This window comes from Muntiacus reevesi, chromosome 9 (assembly GCF_963930625.1).
Source record: "Muntiacus reevesi chromosome 9, mMunRee1.1, whole genome shotgun sequence".
Taxonomy (NCBI): domain Eukaryota; kingdom Metazoa; phylum Chordata; class Mammalia; order Artiodactyla; family Cervidae; genus Muntiacus; species Muntiacus reevesi.
Genome location: NC_089257.1, coordinates 14001500 through 14019936, shown reverse-complemented (window position 1 = coordinate 14019936; position 18437 = coordinate 14001500). Strand labels below are relative to the sequence as shown.

General features: G+C 38.4%; 2 protein-coding genes across 2 annotated transcripts; both read left to right on the top strand.

Annotated features, from left to right (window-relative positions):
- Positions 1-442: 442 nt before the first annotated feature.
- On the top strand, positions 443-1369 carry LOC136175714 (olfactory receptor 4A47-like). Its single transcript, XM_065945955.1, has one exon. It carries the CDS (start codon positions 443-445, stop codon positions 1367-1369), a length of 927 nt encoding a protein of 308 aa, XP_065802027.1.
- A 15622-nt stretch (positions 1370-16991) lies between these two features.
- On the top strand, positions 16992-17921 carry LOC136175713 (olfactory receptor 4A47-like). The gene has a single exon (XM_065945954.1). The coding sequence runs from the start codon at positions 16992-16994 to the stop codon at positions 17919-17921; it is 930 nt and encodes a 309-aa protein (XP_065802026.1).
- Positions 17922-18437: the final 516 nt, after the last annotated feature.

Below are 18437 nucleotides of genomic sequence, written 5' to 3'. Positions count from 1 at the left end.
GATTATGTAAATTACCATGAACCTCACTTTTACAGTTTTGTGACTTCACTGAATTCCCTTCCAGTCCGTTCTTGTTGTTTCACTTGAAAAAAAAAAATTCAGCTAAAGCATTAATTCCTCTGGAAAGTTTTCTCTGATTTAATTATTATTGATGCATAACTGTACTATGAATCACCTTTTGTGAATTTCCTTAAAACTTATTATACGGATCTGGAATTATCTTATCCCTATTCCTGTATTATATCATGAGGGCAAGTAACTCTACCTTATTCAACTTGGAGATACACTATCAATGACACATTGGACATGAAAAGACTCTTGACACACATTCTTTTAATTGAATATATAACAGCAGATGAAAATTTAATTCATTTAAAAGTTTTCCCCTTGTTTTGTAGGTACTCTGCTTCTAACAAGTGAACATAGAATTTAGACTGACTAGATGGAAACAAGGAGCAATGTAACTTACTTCATCCTCTTGGGCCTCACACAGAATCCGAAGGAGCAGAAAGTCCTTTTTGTTACGTTCTTAGTCTTCTATATCTTGACTGTGGTGGGAAACCTGCTCATTGTTGTGACTATAACTGTCAGTAGGAACCTGAACTCACCGATGTACTTTTTTCTTGCTAGCTTATCATTTATGGATGTCACTTACTCTTCTTGTATTACACCTAGATTGATTTCAGACTTGTTCTTTGGGGAAAAAATCGTATCTTTTAAATCTTGCATGACCCAGCTATTTACAGAGCACTTTTTTGGTGGATCAGAGATCGTACTTCTGCTGGTGATGGCCTATGACCGCTATGTGGCCATCTGTAAGCCCTTGCATTATCTGGTGATCATGAGGCAGAGGGTATGTGTTGTGTTGCTGGTGGTGTCCTGGGTTGGAGGTTTTCTACACTCAGCAATTCAACTCAGCACTGTTTACGGGCTCCCATTCTGTGGCCCCAATGTCATTGATCACTTTTTGTGTGACATGTTCCCTCTACTGAAACTCGTCTGTGCTGACACCTATGTCACTGGCATCTCAGTTGTGGTCAATGGAGGACTGATCTGCACTCTTGGGTTTCTGCTCTTACTCGTCTCCTACGGAGTCATCCTGCGCTCTCTGAAGAACCTGAGTCAGGAAGGGAGGCGGAAAGCCCTCCAGACCTGTGGCTCCCACATCACTGTGGTTGTCTGCTTCTTTGTTCCCTGTATTTTCATAAACGCAAGACCAGCTAAGACCTTCCCCATTGACAAATCTGTGAGTGTGTTCTATACAGTCATAACTCCCATGCTGAACCCACTAATCTACAGTCTAAGAAATTCTGAGTTAACTAATGCTCTGAAGAAGCTCTGGAGAAGAAACATTTTTATCTCATATTAAAGAAGTGCATCATTTCCTATGAAGGGAGACATTTGACATCAGAGTCCATTTTCTTAGAATGCTGAAGTCATTTTAAAATTTGTTTCTAGATTCACTTTCTCCAATGAATATACAGTAACTATTTTTAACTAATGTAATTATAGAATTGTGCTGTTATTAGCAGTTTCCCTCCCTACTATAATGGAAGGTCTATAACTCCTTGTTTATCACTGTACCTGAAAGGCTAACGCCTATATAGTGAGAATTAATAATATATGGTGATGAAACTTATAGTGGGAAAATTATACACAAAATTTTTAATTTTATATGTTTTTGTTTGCAAGTAATGTTGAACTAAGATATTAATAATCAAGATTTTCCAGGTGGTGCTTGTGGTAAAGAATCCATTTACCAACGGAGGAGACCAGCGTCAGGATGATCCCTGGAGAAGTGCGTGGCTACCCACTCTTGAATCACCATTGTCAGAGGAGTTTTCTGGGCTACAGTTCATGGTTTGCAAAGAGTCGGACATGACTGAAGTGACTTAGCATGCATTAGGAAACAGAATGAATGAAACCAAACAATATGGGATAGAGTTTCAAATGAATTTCCTATTTCCCTCAGCAGTTCCCAGCCCTCGTCCTCAGCTGCTGTTCGGTCACTAAGTCGTGTCCGACTCTGCGACCCCATGGACGGCAGCATGCCAGGCTCCCCTGTCCTTCACTCTCTCCTGGAGTTTGCTCAGATTCATGCCCATTGAGTCAGTGATGCTAGAGGTTGGCCTTAAATTGGCTTCTTTTCATCTGGTAATAATCTTGGTGCGTGCAAGTGTATTTAACATACGGATATTTGTTTCTTTATATATATTTAACACTCGCTTTTACTATGCAAAATCTTGAAAATGTTTTCATTCCAGTCCATATATTGTGTACATTTTACAGGCAAGATTACTGGCATGGGCTGTCATTTCCTCCTCCAGGGGATTTTCCTGACCCAGGGACAAACACCCCTCTCTTGCATCTCCTGAATTCACAGGTAGATTCCTGACCACTCTGCTACCTAGGAAGCCCAGTCCTTATATATAACCTTAATTTTTCTTATGGTGGGCAATACTCCTTATAAATTTTTACTAGAATTAATGTGTACATCCCTCTCCAGTTGCTTGCTAAACCTTTCTATTACAAAGAGTTATTAAAAAATATATGGTCTTATAAATAGGTAAATATGAGTTCATTGGCATAGAATCATTGCTATAATATTTGAATCAATGATCAGGTAGTATATGCATTTAAAATGTTGATATTGATAGTTGTAGCCAAACTAGCATTCTTGAGGTTCTTCTAATAGTTACAGTCTTATCCGCTGTCTGTGAGAATACTTTTGTTCATATCTCAATGAGCAGTACCTCATAAATATGACATTTAATTCAAGTTATAATTTAGCAACGACTGTTTTGATATAATTTAGTTTGGTCATCTTTCCACATATTTAATTTGATTTTTTTGTGAAAATAATATTTCTTTTACCCATTTCATTCAATTCTTTCTCTTTTTTATACTGATTTTTATGAGATATTTATGAACTAAAGAAATGATCTTTTTTTACCACTGCATATGTAGTTAATACTTTCTGGTTATCTGTTCTTAACTTTTTGAACTGTGTAGAATGCTTCTTGCATGTAATTTTTTTTTTACATTTTGTATTCAAATTTTTTTGTTTTTTCTATTCTACTTGGAAATTTTTTTCCCATTCCACTTGGGCGAAATATTCCTCAATTCTTTTTCAGTATTTAATTTTTAAAGTCTCTTTATCTCTTATATTAAGAAGCTTGATTCATCTTGAATTTATTTTTGGTATAAGTGTTGAAAAGGGACTGAAATGTTAGTGCTTTCACGATATTTTGAGGTTTTTAAAAATAGTCTCATAATTATCTTTTTGTCATTAATTTGAAACCTGACTATTATATCCCAGTGTACTTGGTCCAATTCAAGACAATCTTCTGTTTCAATGATCTCCTTATTCATGTGCAGGTTGGCATAGAATTGCTATGATATGTAACACATTTTGATCTGTGAGGAGACTGGTAGTTCTTTATTCCTATTGTTTTTCAGAAATATGCCTAGATCTTCATAGTTCTATTTCAAAATTATTAAAAAATAAATAATTTGAATATAAATCAGATAAATAATATAGTTTAGAATGAAAATTAAGTTAAATATATTTAAAAGTGTCTAGTCACTAAACAATTTTCAGGTGTTATTTTCAATGAGATTCATTTTAAGAAGGCCACTTTAGGAAGAGCTTATAAACCTATTACCGTCACTGGGCGTGTCTTCAGCCAACACGTCACCTGCTGTAGGCTTGGGCAGAGCCGAGTTTCCTGTCTGTGTTTCTGACACCTAGTGGCTAGCTGCTGTTCTTCAGCTATGACACCTAAAATGCTAGCTGACTTTTGCTGTAAGAAAAAAAAAAATCTTCACTTTTCAGCAAGTTCGGGTCTCAAATGTTTGCTGAGAGTCTACTGGTGCTAATTCTGCCCACACTGGTTGCCAGTGAGCGCTATGCGGCCGTTTGCAAAACCTGGGCTGCAAAACCACCATGAGCGGCAGGGATGAGGCTTCTTCCTTCAAGCGGCATGAGCTAGCGGGCTGGACCCGCTGCCACCCAGGCTCTCTTCATGGGGCGGGCGCCTGCCCGTGGCCACAGAGCCGTAGACGCTCATGTGTGATGCAAACCCTGTGCGGAAGCTCGTTTGCGTGCGCAGTCACAGCCTTGACCTCTGCTGCTCCCAGCAGTGGGCTCTTCTGCCTGTGAAATATTTTCCCTTAATGGTCTCCTATGTGGTCATCTGTGCTCCCCAAAGGCGTACAGGTTGGAGGAGAGACGGCAGTTCCTCTCCATCCGTGTCTCCCACATCATGTGGCCCTCTCAGTCTTTGTACCCTGCTTGTTTGCAGCAAGCAGACCATGGCTGCATTTTATACTTCAAAAACCCCCTTGCTAAACCTCTCAGGCTTGCACACTCAGAAATTTAGAGGCAAAGAAATGCTACGAGGAAGTTCTGGAAAAAACAAAGTGAGTATGGAAAATAAGCATAACAATATAAAACGACTTTGTCTTTTAAAGGTAGAAAGGAAATATAACTTTATGGTTTGGGGCCATAAAATAATACTATTTATTAATAGTATGTTTATTTTGAAATTTAGGCACTCAGAGGCAAATTCCAGGTAGAGAATTATTTACCATTATAAAACTGTATTTATATTTAGGCACTGCCCAGTTGTTAGTTAAACTTTAATTTGCTGTCAGAATTAGGGTTTGAGAATTCCCCAGCAGTTCAGTGGTCGGGACTATGTGGTTCCATTGCCAAGGGCCAGGATTCAGTCCCTGGTAAAGGAACTGGGATTCCACAGCCCACATTGTTGTTTTTCACTCACTCAGCCTTGTTTGATCCTCTGTGGTCCCATGCACTGCCACACAACAGGCTTCCCTGTCCTTCACCATCTCCCGGAGTTTGCTCAAATTCAAGTCCATTGAGTTGGTGATGCCCTCCAACCATCTCATCCTCTGTTGTCCTTTTTCCTCCTGCCTTCAATCTCTCCCAGCATTACGGTCTTTTTCAAGGACCCCTTCCAATTTGGGTCGTTTCAGCTCTTCACATTAGCTGGCCAAAGTATTGAAGCTTTAGCTTCAGCAGCAGTCCTTCCAGCGAATATTGAGGGTTGATTTCTTTTAGGATTGACAGTTTGGTATCCTCACAGTCCAAGGGGCTCTAAAGAGTCTTTTCCAGCCCCACAGTTGAAAGGCATCAATTTGCTGGTGCTCAGTCTTTTTTATTGTCCAGCTCTCACAGCCATACATGACTACTGGAAAAACCACTGCTTTGTCTGTATGGACTTTGTAGGCAAAGTACTGTCTCTTCTTTTTAATATGCTGCCTAGGTTGGTCATTATTTTTCTTCCAAGGAGCAAACATATATTTTTTTTATGAAATAAATTTATTTCTTTATTTTAATTGGAGGCTAATTACTTTAGAACATATTGTGGTGGTTTTTGCCATACATTGGCATAAGTCAGCCACAGGTGTACGTGGGTCTCCCATCCCAAACGCCCCTCTCACCTCCCTCCCCATCCCATCCCTCTGGGTTGTCCCAGTGCACCAGCTTTAGAGCCCTGTCTCATACGTGGCACTTGGACTGGTGATCTATTTCACATGTGGTAACATACATGCTTCAATGCTGTTCTCGCAAATCATCCCACCTCACCTTCTCCCACAGAGTCCAAAAGTCTGTTCTTTACATCTGTGTCTCTTTTGCTGTCTTACTTTAGGGTTGTCATTACCATCTTTCTAAATTCCATCTATATGTGCTAAAATACCATATTGGTGTTTTTCTTCCTGACTTACTTTGCTCTGTATAATGGGTTCCAGTTTCATGTACCTCATTAGAACTGATTCAAATGCATTCCTTTTAATGGCTGAACAATATTCCATTGTTTATATGTACCGCAACCTCCTTATCCATTTGTCTGCCAATGGACATCTAGGTTGCTTCCATGACCAGGCTATTATAAACAGTGCTGCGATGAACATTGGGGTGCATGTGTCTCTTTCAGATCTGGTTTCCTTGGTGTGCATGCCCAGGAGTGGGATTGCTGGGTCATATGGCAGTTCTATTTCCAGTTTTTTAAGGAATCTCCACACTGTTTTCCATAGTGGCTGTACTAGTTTGCATTCCCACCAACAGTGTGAGAAGGTTCCCTTTTCTCCACACCCTCTCCAGCATTTATTGTTTGTAGACTTTCGACAGCAGCCATTCTGAACTGGCGTGAGATGGTACCTCATTGTGGTTTTGATTTGCTTTTCTCTGATAATAAGTGATGCTGCACATCTTTTCATGTGTTTGCTAGCCATTTGTATATCTTCTTTGGAGAAATGTCTGTTTAGTTCTTTGGTCCAATTTTGATTAGGTCATTTATTTTTCTGGTATTGAGATGCATGAGCTGTTTGTATACTTTTGAGATTAATTCTTTGTCCATAGCTTCATTTGCTATTATTTTCTCCTATTCTGAAGGCTGTCTTTTCACCTTGTTTATAGTTTCCTTCATTGTGCAAAAGCTTTTAAGTTTAATTTGGTCCCATTTGTTTATTTTTGCCTTTATTTCCATTACTCTGAGAGGTGGGTCATAGAGGACCCTGCTGTGATTTATGTCAGAGACTGTTCTACCTATGCTTTCCTCTAGGAGTTTTATAGTTTCTCCTCTTACATTTAGGTCTTTAATCCATTTTGAGTTTATTTTTGTGTATGGTGTTAGAAAGTGTTCTAGCTTCATTCCTTTACAAGTGATTCACCAGTTTTCCTAGCACCACTTGTTAAAGAGATTGTCTTTTCTCCATTGTATATCCTTGCCTCCTTTGCCAAAGATAAGGTGTCCATAGTTTCGTGGATTTATCTCTGGGCTTTCTATTCTGTTCCATTGATCTACATTTCTGTCTTTGTGCCAGTACCACACTGTTTTGATGACTGTAGCTTTGTAGTAGAGACTAAAGTCAGGCAGGGTGTTGACAATTTGATCTCTGGTTCCTCAGTCTTTTCAAAAGACAGATTTTACATCTGGAAGTTCTCAGTTCACATACTGTTGAAGCCTAGCTTGAAGCATTTTGAACATTACTTTACCACAGTCCACATGGCACATCCAAAACAAACAGACACCAACAACAAAACAGACAAAGAGAACCGAGTTAACAAATATTTGAAAACAAACAAACGAGAGAGCAGTTGTTATTATATAGTTATAGAGATTTTGTTTTTAATTTTTGAAATGCAAATGTGTTTATTCATTATTACTCATTACAGTGTTTTATTTATGTTGTGACACTGCCACATACATGAATATTCCCTGTAGCTCTGAGAGTAAGCTCTTCCCACTTAGGGTTCATCAGTAACTTTGGTGACTCTTTTGGAAGGTGAAGATGTAGTACAATTTGTGGTTTGTAAAATGTGTGGTATACATTGACACTGATTTGCAGAGAGGAAAGTTTCACATTATTGAGCCCCTCTTCCCCTTGCATAGCAAGGCAATCTGAGTAGTCCAGAAGAGAACAAAATCGTTTAAAGTTGTTTCAGTTCAGTTCAATTGCTCAGTTGTGTCCGACTCTTTGCAACCCCATGTATCGCAGCACACCAGGCCTCCCTGTCCATCACCAACTCCCGGAGTCTACTCAAACTCATGTCCATCGAGTCAGTGATGCCATCCAGCCATCTCATCCTCTGTTGTCCCCTTCTCCTCCTGCCCCCAATTCCTCCCAGCATCAAGGTTTTTTCAAATGAGTCAACTCTTCGTGTGAGGTAACCAAAATATTGGAGTTTCAGCTTCAGCATCCAATGAACATCCAGGACTGATTGATCTCCTTTAGGATGGACTTGTTGGATCTCCTTGCAGTCCAAGGGACTCTCAAGAGTCTTCTCCAACACCACAGTTCAAAGGCATCAATTCTTCGGTGCTCAGCTTTCTTCACAGTCCAACTCTCACATCCATACGTGACCACTGGAAAAACCATAGCCTTGATCAGGTGGACCTTTGTTGGCAAAGTAATGTCTCTGCTTTTTAATATGTTGTCTAGGTTGGTCATAACTATCCTTCCGAGGAGTAAGCGTCTTTTAATTTCATGGCTACAATCACCATCTGCAGTGATTTTGGAGACCCCAAAATTAAAGGCTGACACTGCTTCCAGTGTTTCCCCATCTATTTCCCATGAAGTGATGGGACCAGATGCCATGATCTCAGCTTTCTGAACGTTGAGCTTAAAGTGTTTAGTATCATGCATTTAAAGTCTAGTTTTGAGCTCCAAAATAAAGAGTTTGGGTTTTAGTTCCTTATTTCTCCTGCCCTCCTCTTTTTTTTTTTTTTTTTCCATTTTTCTTCCTTTTTTTCCTTTTAGTTTGCTTTGCTTTCTTCATGCATTCTGAGTACTTAGAGCAACTCCTGGCCCATAGTAGGTACTCAACATTTGTTAAAGTGTTTACATAAATATTTAAACTGACAAATTGCACTAGTATGTTTAAAATAATCAACAAGGCCTATGACAATACACAGGGAGCTCTGTTCAATATGTTGTAAAAAATTAATGGGAAAAGAATTTGGAAAAGAATAGACACATGCTTACACTGTGTATGATTCAGTACAGCTGAACAGTTGAAACTAACATGTTGTTAATCACTATACTTCAATATAAAATAAAAATTTAAAAATAGAGATTTTAATTTACTAGTTCTGTCATTTTATTGACATATTTACCTCTTAAACAAACTATGCAGGTGTATCATATTCCATAAAATCCTGGAGTGTTAGGTCCATGAATCAAGGCAAATTGGGCATGGTCAAGCAGGAGGTGACAAGAGTGAACACTGACATCTTAGGAATCAGTGAACTAAATGGGATGAGAACGGGAAAATTTAATTAATATGACCATTATATCTACTAATTTTGGCAAAAATTCCTTAGAAGAAATGCAGTAGCTCTCATAGTCATCAAAAGAGTCTGAAATGAACTATTTGAGTGCAATCTCAAAAAAGACAGAATGATCTCAGTTCATTTCCAAGGCAAACCATTCAATATCACAGTAATCCAAACCTATGCCCCAACCACTAATGCTGAAGAAGTTGAGGTTGAATGGCTCTATGAAGCCTTATAAGAACTTCTGGAATTCACACACACACACACAAAAAAAAAAAAAAAAAAAAAAAAGGTTTTTTTTTTTCCATTATAGGGGATTGGAATGCAAAAGTAGGAAGTCAAGAGTAACAGGTAAGTTTGATCTTTGAGTACAAAATGAAGCAGGAGTAACAGGTAAGTTTGATCTTTGAGTACAAAATGAAGCAGGGCAAAGGCCAACAGAGTTTTGCCGAGAGAATCAACTGGTAATAGCAAACACCCTCTTCAACAATACAAGAGATGACTCTAATATGGACATCACCAGATGGTCAATACCAAAATCAGATTGATTATATTCTTTGCAGCCAATGATGGAAACACTATACAGTCAGCAAAAAAAGAGCAGGAGCTGACTGTGGCTCAGATCATGAGCTCCTTACTGCAAAATTCATACTTAAATTGAAGAAAGTAGGGAATACCACTAGACCATTCAGGTTTGATCTAAGTCAAATCATTTATGATTATACAGCAGAGGTGGCAAATATATTCAAGGGATTAGATCAGATAGATAGAGTGTCTGAAGTGGACAGAGCTTTGTAACATTGTCCATGAGTTGGTGACCAAAATCGTCCCCCCCCAAACGAATGCAACAAAGCAAAATGGTTGTCTGAGGAGGCCTTACCAATAGCTGAGAGAAGAAGAGAAGTGAAAAACAAAGGAGAAAAGGAAAGATATACCACCTGAATGCAGAGTTCTAGAGAACAGGAAAGAGAGATAAGAAAGCCTTCTTAAGTGAACAATTCAAAGAAATAGATGAAAACAATAGAGTAGGAGAGATTAGATATTTCTTCTAGAAAATTTGAGATACCAAAGGAACATTGCATGCAAAGACAGGCACAATAAAGGACAGAAACGGTATGGACCTAACAGAAACAGAAGATTTAAAAACAGGTGGCAAAAATATACAAAAAAATAAAAAGATTTTCATGACCCAGATAACCATGATGGTCTTGTCACTCACCTAGAAGCAGATATCTGGTGTATAAAGTCAAGTGGGCCTTAGGAAGCTCTACTATGAACAGAGCTGGGGGAGGTCATAAAATTCCAGTTGAGCTACTTCAAATCCTAAAAAATGATGATATTAAAGTGCTGTATTCAATAAGCCAACAAATTTGGAAAACTCAGCAATGGCCACAGAACTGGAAAAGGTCAGTTTTCATTTCAATCCCAAAGAAGGACAGTGCCAAAGATGTTCAAGCTACTTTATGATTGTACTCATTTCACCTTCTAGCAAGGCAATGCTCAAAATCCTTCAAGCTATGTGAAATCCTTCAACAGTATGTGAAACAAGAAATTTCAGAAATACAACATGGATTTAGAAAAGGCTAAAGAACTAGTGATCAAATTGCCTCCATCCATTCCATCATAGAAAAGGCAAGAAATTCAGGCAAACATCTGCTTCATTGACTACACTATAGCCTTTGATGGTGTAGATCACAGCAAACTATGGAAAATTCTTAAAGAGATGGGAATACCAGGCCACCTTACCTGCCTTCTGAGAAACCTGTTTGCAGGTCAAAAGCAGCAGTTTGAATTGAACACGAAACAGTGGACTGGCTCCAAACTGGGCAAGAAGTGTGTCAGGACTATATATTGTCACCCTGCCTTTTAACTTCTATGCAGAGTGGTGTTGTTGCTGTCAGTCACCCAGTCATGTCCGACTCTTTGTGACTCTGTGGGCTGCAGCGTGCTAAAGCCTCCCTGTCCCTCACATTCTCTTGGAGTTTGCCCAAGTTCATGTTTATTGCATCCGTGATGCCATCCAGCCATCTCATCCTCTGATGTCCATTTCTTCTTCTGCCCTCTATCTTTCCCAGCATCAGGGACTTTTCCACTGAGTCATCTGTTTGCATCAGATGACCAAAATCATGGAGTTTCGGCTTCAGCATTAGTCCTTCCAGTGAATATTCAGTGTTGATCTCCCTTAAGACTGACTGGTGATCTTCTTGCTGTCCAACAGACTTTCAGGAGTCTTCTCCATCACCACAGTTTGAAGGCATCAATTCTTTGGCATCCTGCCTTCCTTACTGTCCAGCTTTCACAACCATATGTGACCACAGGGAAGACCACAGTCTTGACTATCCAGACCTTTGTTGGCAGAGTAATGTCTTTGTTTTTCAACACACTGGATAGGTTTATCATCACTTTCCTGCCAAGAAGCAATCATCTGCCCTCACCATGGCAGCAGTTGCCATCTGCAGTGATTTTGAAGCCCAAGAAGAGGAAATCTGTCACTACTTTCCAACTTCTCCCCTTCTATTTGCCATGCAGTAATGGGGCCAGATACCATGATCTTAATTTCTTTTAATATTTAGTCTTAAGCCGGTTCTTTCACTCTCCTCCTTCACTCCGCAGAGTACATGATGCTAAATGCTGAGCTAGATGACTCACAAGCTGGAGTCAAGATTTCCAGTAGAAATAACAATCTCAGGTATGCAGATGACACCACCTTAAAGGGAGAAAGTAAAAAGGAATTAAAGAACCTCTTGATGGGGGTGAAAGATGAGAGTGAAAAAGCTGGCTTAAAACTCAACATTCAGGAAAAAATAAGATAATGGAATCCAATTCTATCACTTCCTGGCAATTAAAAGGGGGACAGGTGGAAACAGTGGCAGATTTAATTTTCTTGTGTGCATGTTAATTCACTTCAGTTGTGCCTGACCCTTTGCGACCCCAGGGACTGTAGCCTGCCAGGCTCCTCCATCCATGGTATTCTCCAGGCAAGATTGCCATCACCTCCTCCAGGGGATCTTCCGAACCCAGGGATTGAAGCTGCATTTCTTATGTCTCCTGTGTTGGGAGGCGGGTCCTTTACCACTAATTTTCCTTAATATTCTTGGTCTTCAAAATTGCTGTGGCCTGTGACTGCATCCATAAAAATAAAAGATACTTACTCCTTGGAAGAAAGACAGTTACAAACCTAGACAATTTATTTAAAGGCAGAGACATCACTTTGCTGACAAAGGTCTGTATAGTGAAAGCTATGGATTTTTCCAGTAGTCATGGACTGTTGTGAGATTGGGACCATAAAGAAGGCTGAGTGTTGAAAGAATTGATGCTTTTGAACTGTGGTGTTGGAGAAAACTCCTGAGAAGCCCTCAGACTGCAAGGAGATCAAATCAGTCAATCCTAAAGGAAATCCTAAAGGAATATTCAACTCTGAATATTTATTGGAAGGACTGATGTTGAAGCTGAAGCCCAATACTTTGGTCACTTCCTGCAAAGAGCCAACTCATTGAAAAAATCTTGATGCTGAGAAAGACTGAGGAAAAGAGTAGAAGAGGGCAGCAGAGGATGACATGACTGGATGGCATCACCAACTCAATGGACATGAGTTTGAGCAAACTCCAGGAGACACTGAAAAACAGTGAAGCCTGTCATGCTGCTGTCCATGGGGTCACAAAGAGTTGGACACGACTTAGAGACTGAACCAGAACAATCCTAATCCCATGATATTTGCATATATTTTGGACTATCATGCTACATAGTTTATGTTCGCATCATAAACCTATTAATGAAGTCACCTTAGTTCTTAAATTTATTTTTTAAGTTATGATCAAATGTGCATAATAAACTGTACAATTTTAACCATCTTAAAGCAGCATTAGGTTAATTCACAATGTTATGCAAGCATGTTCTGTATCCAGAACTTTTCCAGCTTCTCAGACTGAAATTCTGCAACCATCAAACAAAACTGTCCAATTTCAGTGACTGAGCCCCAGACCAACACAATTCTACTTTCTGTTTATGACTTGCCTTTCTAAGTGTCTCAGTCAAGTGGAATCAAACAATATTTAGATTTTTTGTGACTGCTTTTGTCACTTAATGTCATATAATATCCTAAAGACACATGCAAAGGTTTATTTCTAGACTCTGTGTTTTATTCCATTAGTCTGTTGTCCATATTTAGTCTAACACTAGTGCTGTGATTACTATAGCTTTGTAGTATGTTTTGCAATCTGGAAGTATGAGACTTCCAACCTTCTTATTTTTCAAAATTGTTTTGACAATTTGGAGTCTTGAGATTCTTATGAATTTTATCATGAATTATTCTATTTCAGTGAAAAATAGGTTGGAATTTTGATAGGGTTTGTACTAAACCTGTAGATCACTGGAGGTAGCATTAACATCTTAATATTATTCAATATTCTAGCTTATAAATATCTTCCCATATATATGTGCATTCTGCAATATCTCTGACTAATGTTTTGCTGTTTTTAGTTTATACGACTATTGTTCTATGGTGGTGTTTATTCTTAATTATTTTATTCATTTTGGTGCTGTTGTAAATGGAATTATTTTCTTAATTTCTCCTTGGTTTATTCATGATCATATGAAAATTCAACATTTTACAAAAACTCTCAGCAAGTTTGAAATAGAAGGAAAGTACCTTGACATAATGAAATCCATGTATGACAGATCCACAGCTAACATCATCCTCACCATTGAAAGATTTAAACCTTCCCCTTAATATCAGAAAGAGGACAAGAAGGCTCATGCTGAGAAAGTTTTTATACACAGTACTGCCATAAAAATCCCTGTGAAAAATTCAGGGCTTTCTATATAAAGCTACTGTCACCTCTGAAGTGAGATAATTTTATTTATTAATTTTTATTTAGCTTTCCCTTCTGTAACACTCTCTCTAACGGCAGCCACTTCCTCTCCTTTAAATCACAGATTAAATATCATCTCCTAAGAGAGGACTTCAGTTCGGTTCAATTGCTCAGTCGTGTCCGACTCTTTGCGACCCCATGGACTGCAAGCACGCCAGGCTTCCCTGTCCATCACCAACTCCCAGAGCCTACTCAAACTCAGGCCCATCGCGTCGGTGATGCCATCCAACTATCTCACCCTCTGTCATCCCCTGCTCCTTCCGCCTTCAATAATTCCCAGCATCAGGGTCTTTTCCAATGAGTCAGTTCTTCTCATCAGGTCGCAAAAGTATTGGAGTTTCAGCTTCAGCATCAGTCAAATTCTCCCTCTTTTTTGTCGCAGTACTCTAGTTCTTCTTATATTGCAAGGCATAAATAAGAACACAAGTATTTTATTAAATGCCTCCTTCTTTGTTTTTTTAATTAAATATCTCCTTCTTTATTTTTTGACTCCTATATAAGAAAATAAGATTCTTACAAAAAATTTTTTTTACATGATTTTCCCCCAGGTTTTGCTAATTGCTATATCCTTATTCACAGCAAAGTTGCTGGCATGAAAGAGGTGGCTTAACATTTAGAAAATTAATAACTGGATATATAATTAGCTATTAGTTATTTTATTTTAAGGTGTTTAGTTCTGTTTTTTATATAACTTTTATATATCTAACCAAAATTTAAGGTGATTAAATTGCATATTAAATAAATGGAAAGAAATTCATGCAATGGCAGGTGGGGAAATACACGACAAGTTCACTGAAGAAAAATGACTGTGTTTATATATTATTCTTGATTACCTTTAGTCTCAAAAGGATTCTAAATCACTTTTTTAGAATGTTGGACCTTTTTTCCCCCCCATGTTGGACCTTTCTGACATGAATTGTGTGACTTGGCGTATTAATATCTTTACATATAGATGACCTTTAAAAACTTTGGGGAAAATCCAAGTGAGTTAATTAAATAAGAATCAGTCTTGGACACATTCCAGTTCCAAGACTCAATGATAACTGCAGCTGGAAGGGATAAAATATCCCATGATCTTCACTCCTAAGAAGAAGATGATAATCGCTTAGTAACTGGCATTGATTTTTACGAAAATTTGTAAGTATGACTTAAAAAAAAATCATGGCAATATATTTCAAAATCTTAGATTAACTAATCTGACCATGTTAACATGACAGAGTGAGAAGGACTAAATAGCCAAATGCTATTTTTCTTTTTCAAGTTAGTAAAAAGAAATTACTTGTGAAAAATCTCCCTGGGAAATGGCTACTTGATATCTTCTATGTATATATAGGATTCTTTTGGTCATTTTGATAAATTTCCTAACATGATTAACTTTTGTTTTTCTGTATGTACCTTGTTTGAAATTCCTTTCAAATAATCTACAGTGCACATAAAAATGACTTGAACAATTATAAGACTCCATGAAGAAAATGTACAGTCAAATGAAATAAAATATATTCGCAAATAATAAGGCAACCTTTTGCCATCCAGTGTCATTACACTGGATGAAAAATAATTCCTAGTGTCTATGCATTACTTAAAGTCATGATTCAGATTTTGAACAAGCCCCCAAAGGTAAGACTAGTGGTCAATCGTGGGACTTTCTTTGTTGTATAAGAAGCTATATTACTTTGAAATCAATCAAACTTAGGCTCCATTCTAGATATACCGCTTAAAATTTGTTATTTGAGGAAAATGAATGAGATACTCTGAGTACTAATTTCTTCCATTATAAAATGGGAATTCCAGTTCTTGTTACTCTAAATATTTAATGTGATACATTAAATTATGAGTGTGTGATTGCAATATAAGGTTAAGACTTTTCAGCAGCAGGATGATGTCATCAGAATAAAATTTGAAAGGACAACTTGGGCTGCTTTGGGAGAACCAGTTTTTGGAGGGAGGCCAGAATAAACATGGATAGGTTTGGCAGGAGGCTACTGCAGCAGACCAGGAAGAAAGCAAGAAGTAGGAAATGACCAAACTTGTGATATATTTTGAAAGTAGAGGAAAGAGGAATTAAAGTTTTATGAGACTATCAGTGAGTGAAGAGCACTGAATTTTTTTGTTTGAATAAGAGCATGGAAAATAATAGGATTTAATAGATAAATATGGAACACCTGCTTAAATTTTGTATAGGAAATGTTTATATTTATAGTAGAACTTTTAAAAGTTGGTTTTATAAATACTACACTGTCATTAAACTGTATGTCAAAATTAGAAATGTTGCATATATGTGTTTGAAAATTAGAGAAGAATTAGGGACTGACACAAAATGAGACTGTAGCATTTATTGGTCAGGAGAAGGGAAATATCCAACTAAAGACCTAGGAAGTGTCAGTGAGGTTTGAGACAATTCAGGACAAGGATCTTCTGTTCACAGTTTGATCTCCCTACACTGAAAAATCCCATGGACAGAGGAGCCTGGCAGGCTACAGTCTATGGGTTGCAAAGAGTAGGACATGACTGAGCGACTAGACAGAGAGGGGAAAGGATCTTCTATTCACTGTTTGACCTCCCTACACTGATTATGTAAATTACCTTCACTGGGTTTCATTTACTATGCTTTCTGACTCTGTAAATGATGCACCTTTTTATGGAGTTCTCTTCCCATCTTTTTTATTCTTTCAATTTTTTTTTTTTTTTTTTTAATCTCAGCCAAAGCATTTCTTCCTCCAGGAAACCTTCTTTGATTATAATTTGTTATACTCCTATGCTGTGACCCTAAGCACCATGTAAATATGCATTTTAAAGAAGCAGTCTCTCAGCCGTGTCCAACTGTCTGACTGCTTGGACTATAGTTCACCAGGCTCCTCACTCTATGGAATTTTCCAGGCAAGAATAAGAGAGTGGGTTGCCCTTTCCACCTCCAATGGATCTTAACAACCCAGGGATCAAACCTGGGTCTCCTGCATTGTGGGGAGATTCTTTACCATCTGAGCACCAGAGAAGCCAAATATTAGTGGCACTTATAACTTGGATTTGGAATTGCCTAATCCCGTGTTATGTACAATATCATTGAGGGAAAGAAACTACCTCATTCAACTTGGTAATCAAGTGACCATGACATAGGAGACACAAATAGATGTTCTATATATATTTTTCTTTTTTTTTCCTAATGAATGGGAAAATAAACAATTATACATTGAAGTGTTTTCCCCTTCAACTGAAGTGCTTTTTTCTCCCCCCCAGTTTAAGTGTGTTTTTGTTTTTGTATTTCCCTTGTGTTTTAGATCAACTGCTTCTAATACCTGAACTCAGCTTTTGTCCAGACTGGATGGAACCAAGGAACAATGTAACTTACTTTGTCCTCTTGGGCCTCACTCAGAATCCAAAGGAACAGAAAGTCCTTTCTGTTATGTTCTTGATCTTCTATATTTTGACCCTGGTAGGCAACCTGCTCATTATCATGACTATAACTGTCAGTAAGACCCTGAACTCACCAATGTACTTTTTTCTTGCTAGCTTATCTTTTATGGATGTCACTTATTCTTCTTGTATTACCCCTAGAATGATTTCAGACTTGTTCTTAGGGGAAAAAATCATATCATTTGAATCTTGCATGACCCAACTGTTTACAGAGCACTTTTTTGGTGCATCAGAGATTGTGCTTCTGCTGGTGATGGCCTATGACCGCTATGTGGCCATCTGTAAGCCCTTGCATTATCTGGTGATCATGAGGCAGAGGGTGTGTGTTTTACTGCTGGTGCTGTCCTGGGTTGGAGGTTTTCTGCACTCAGTGATTCAACTCAGCACTGTTTATGGGCTCCCATTCTGTGGCCCCAATGTCATTGATCACTTTATCTGTGACATGTTCCCTCTACTGAAACTCGTCTGTACTGACACCTATATCATCGGCATCTTAGTGTTGGCCAATGGAGGACTGATCTGCACTGCTGTGTTTCTGCTCTTACTCGTCTCCTACGGAGTCATCCTGCACTCTCTGAAGAACCTGAGTCAGGAAGGGAGGCGGAAAGCCCTCCAGACCTGTGTTTCCCACATCACTGTGGTTGTCTGCTTTTTTGTTCCCTCTATATTTGTAAATGCAAGACCTGCTAAGACCTTCCCCATTGACAAATCATTGAGTGTGTTTTATACAGTCATCAGTCCCATGCTGAACCCATTAATCTACAGTCTAAGAAATTCTGAGTTAAGTAATTCCATGAAGAAGGTCTGGAGAAGGAACATCATAGCTCATTTTAACTAAGTGCATCAGTTGCTATGAAAGGAGTCATTTGACATCAGTGGCCATTTCCTTTGAATGCAAAAGTCATTTTGTGTTTAGCCCCTCAGTTGTGTCCAACTCTCTGTGACCCCGTGAACTGTAGCCCGCTAGGCTTCTCTGTCCATGGGATTCTCCAGAGAAGAACACTAGAGTGGGCTGCCATCTCCTTCTCCAGGGGATCTTCCCAACCCATGGATCAAACCCAGGTCCCCCACTTTGCTGGCAGATTCTTTACCATCTGAGCCACCAGTGAAGGCATTTTGCAGTTTGATTCTTGTCTCTGTTTCTTCAACTAGTTTATGATAATTATAATTAAAGATTACAATTGTACAACTCTGCTATCAATAACAGCTTTTCTCCCTACTAGAATGTAAAGTCTATAATTACTTGTCCATCTCTGTACCTAGAATGATATAATGCCTACATAGCAAAGAGCCACCTGGGAAGCCCAACCAATTTATGGATATATATTTTTTACTCTTTTTCATGAAAGAAAAA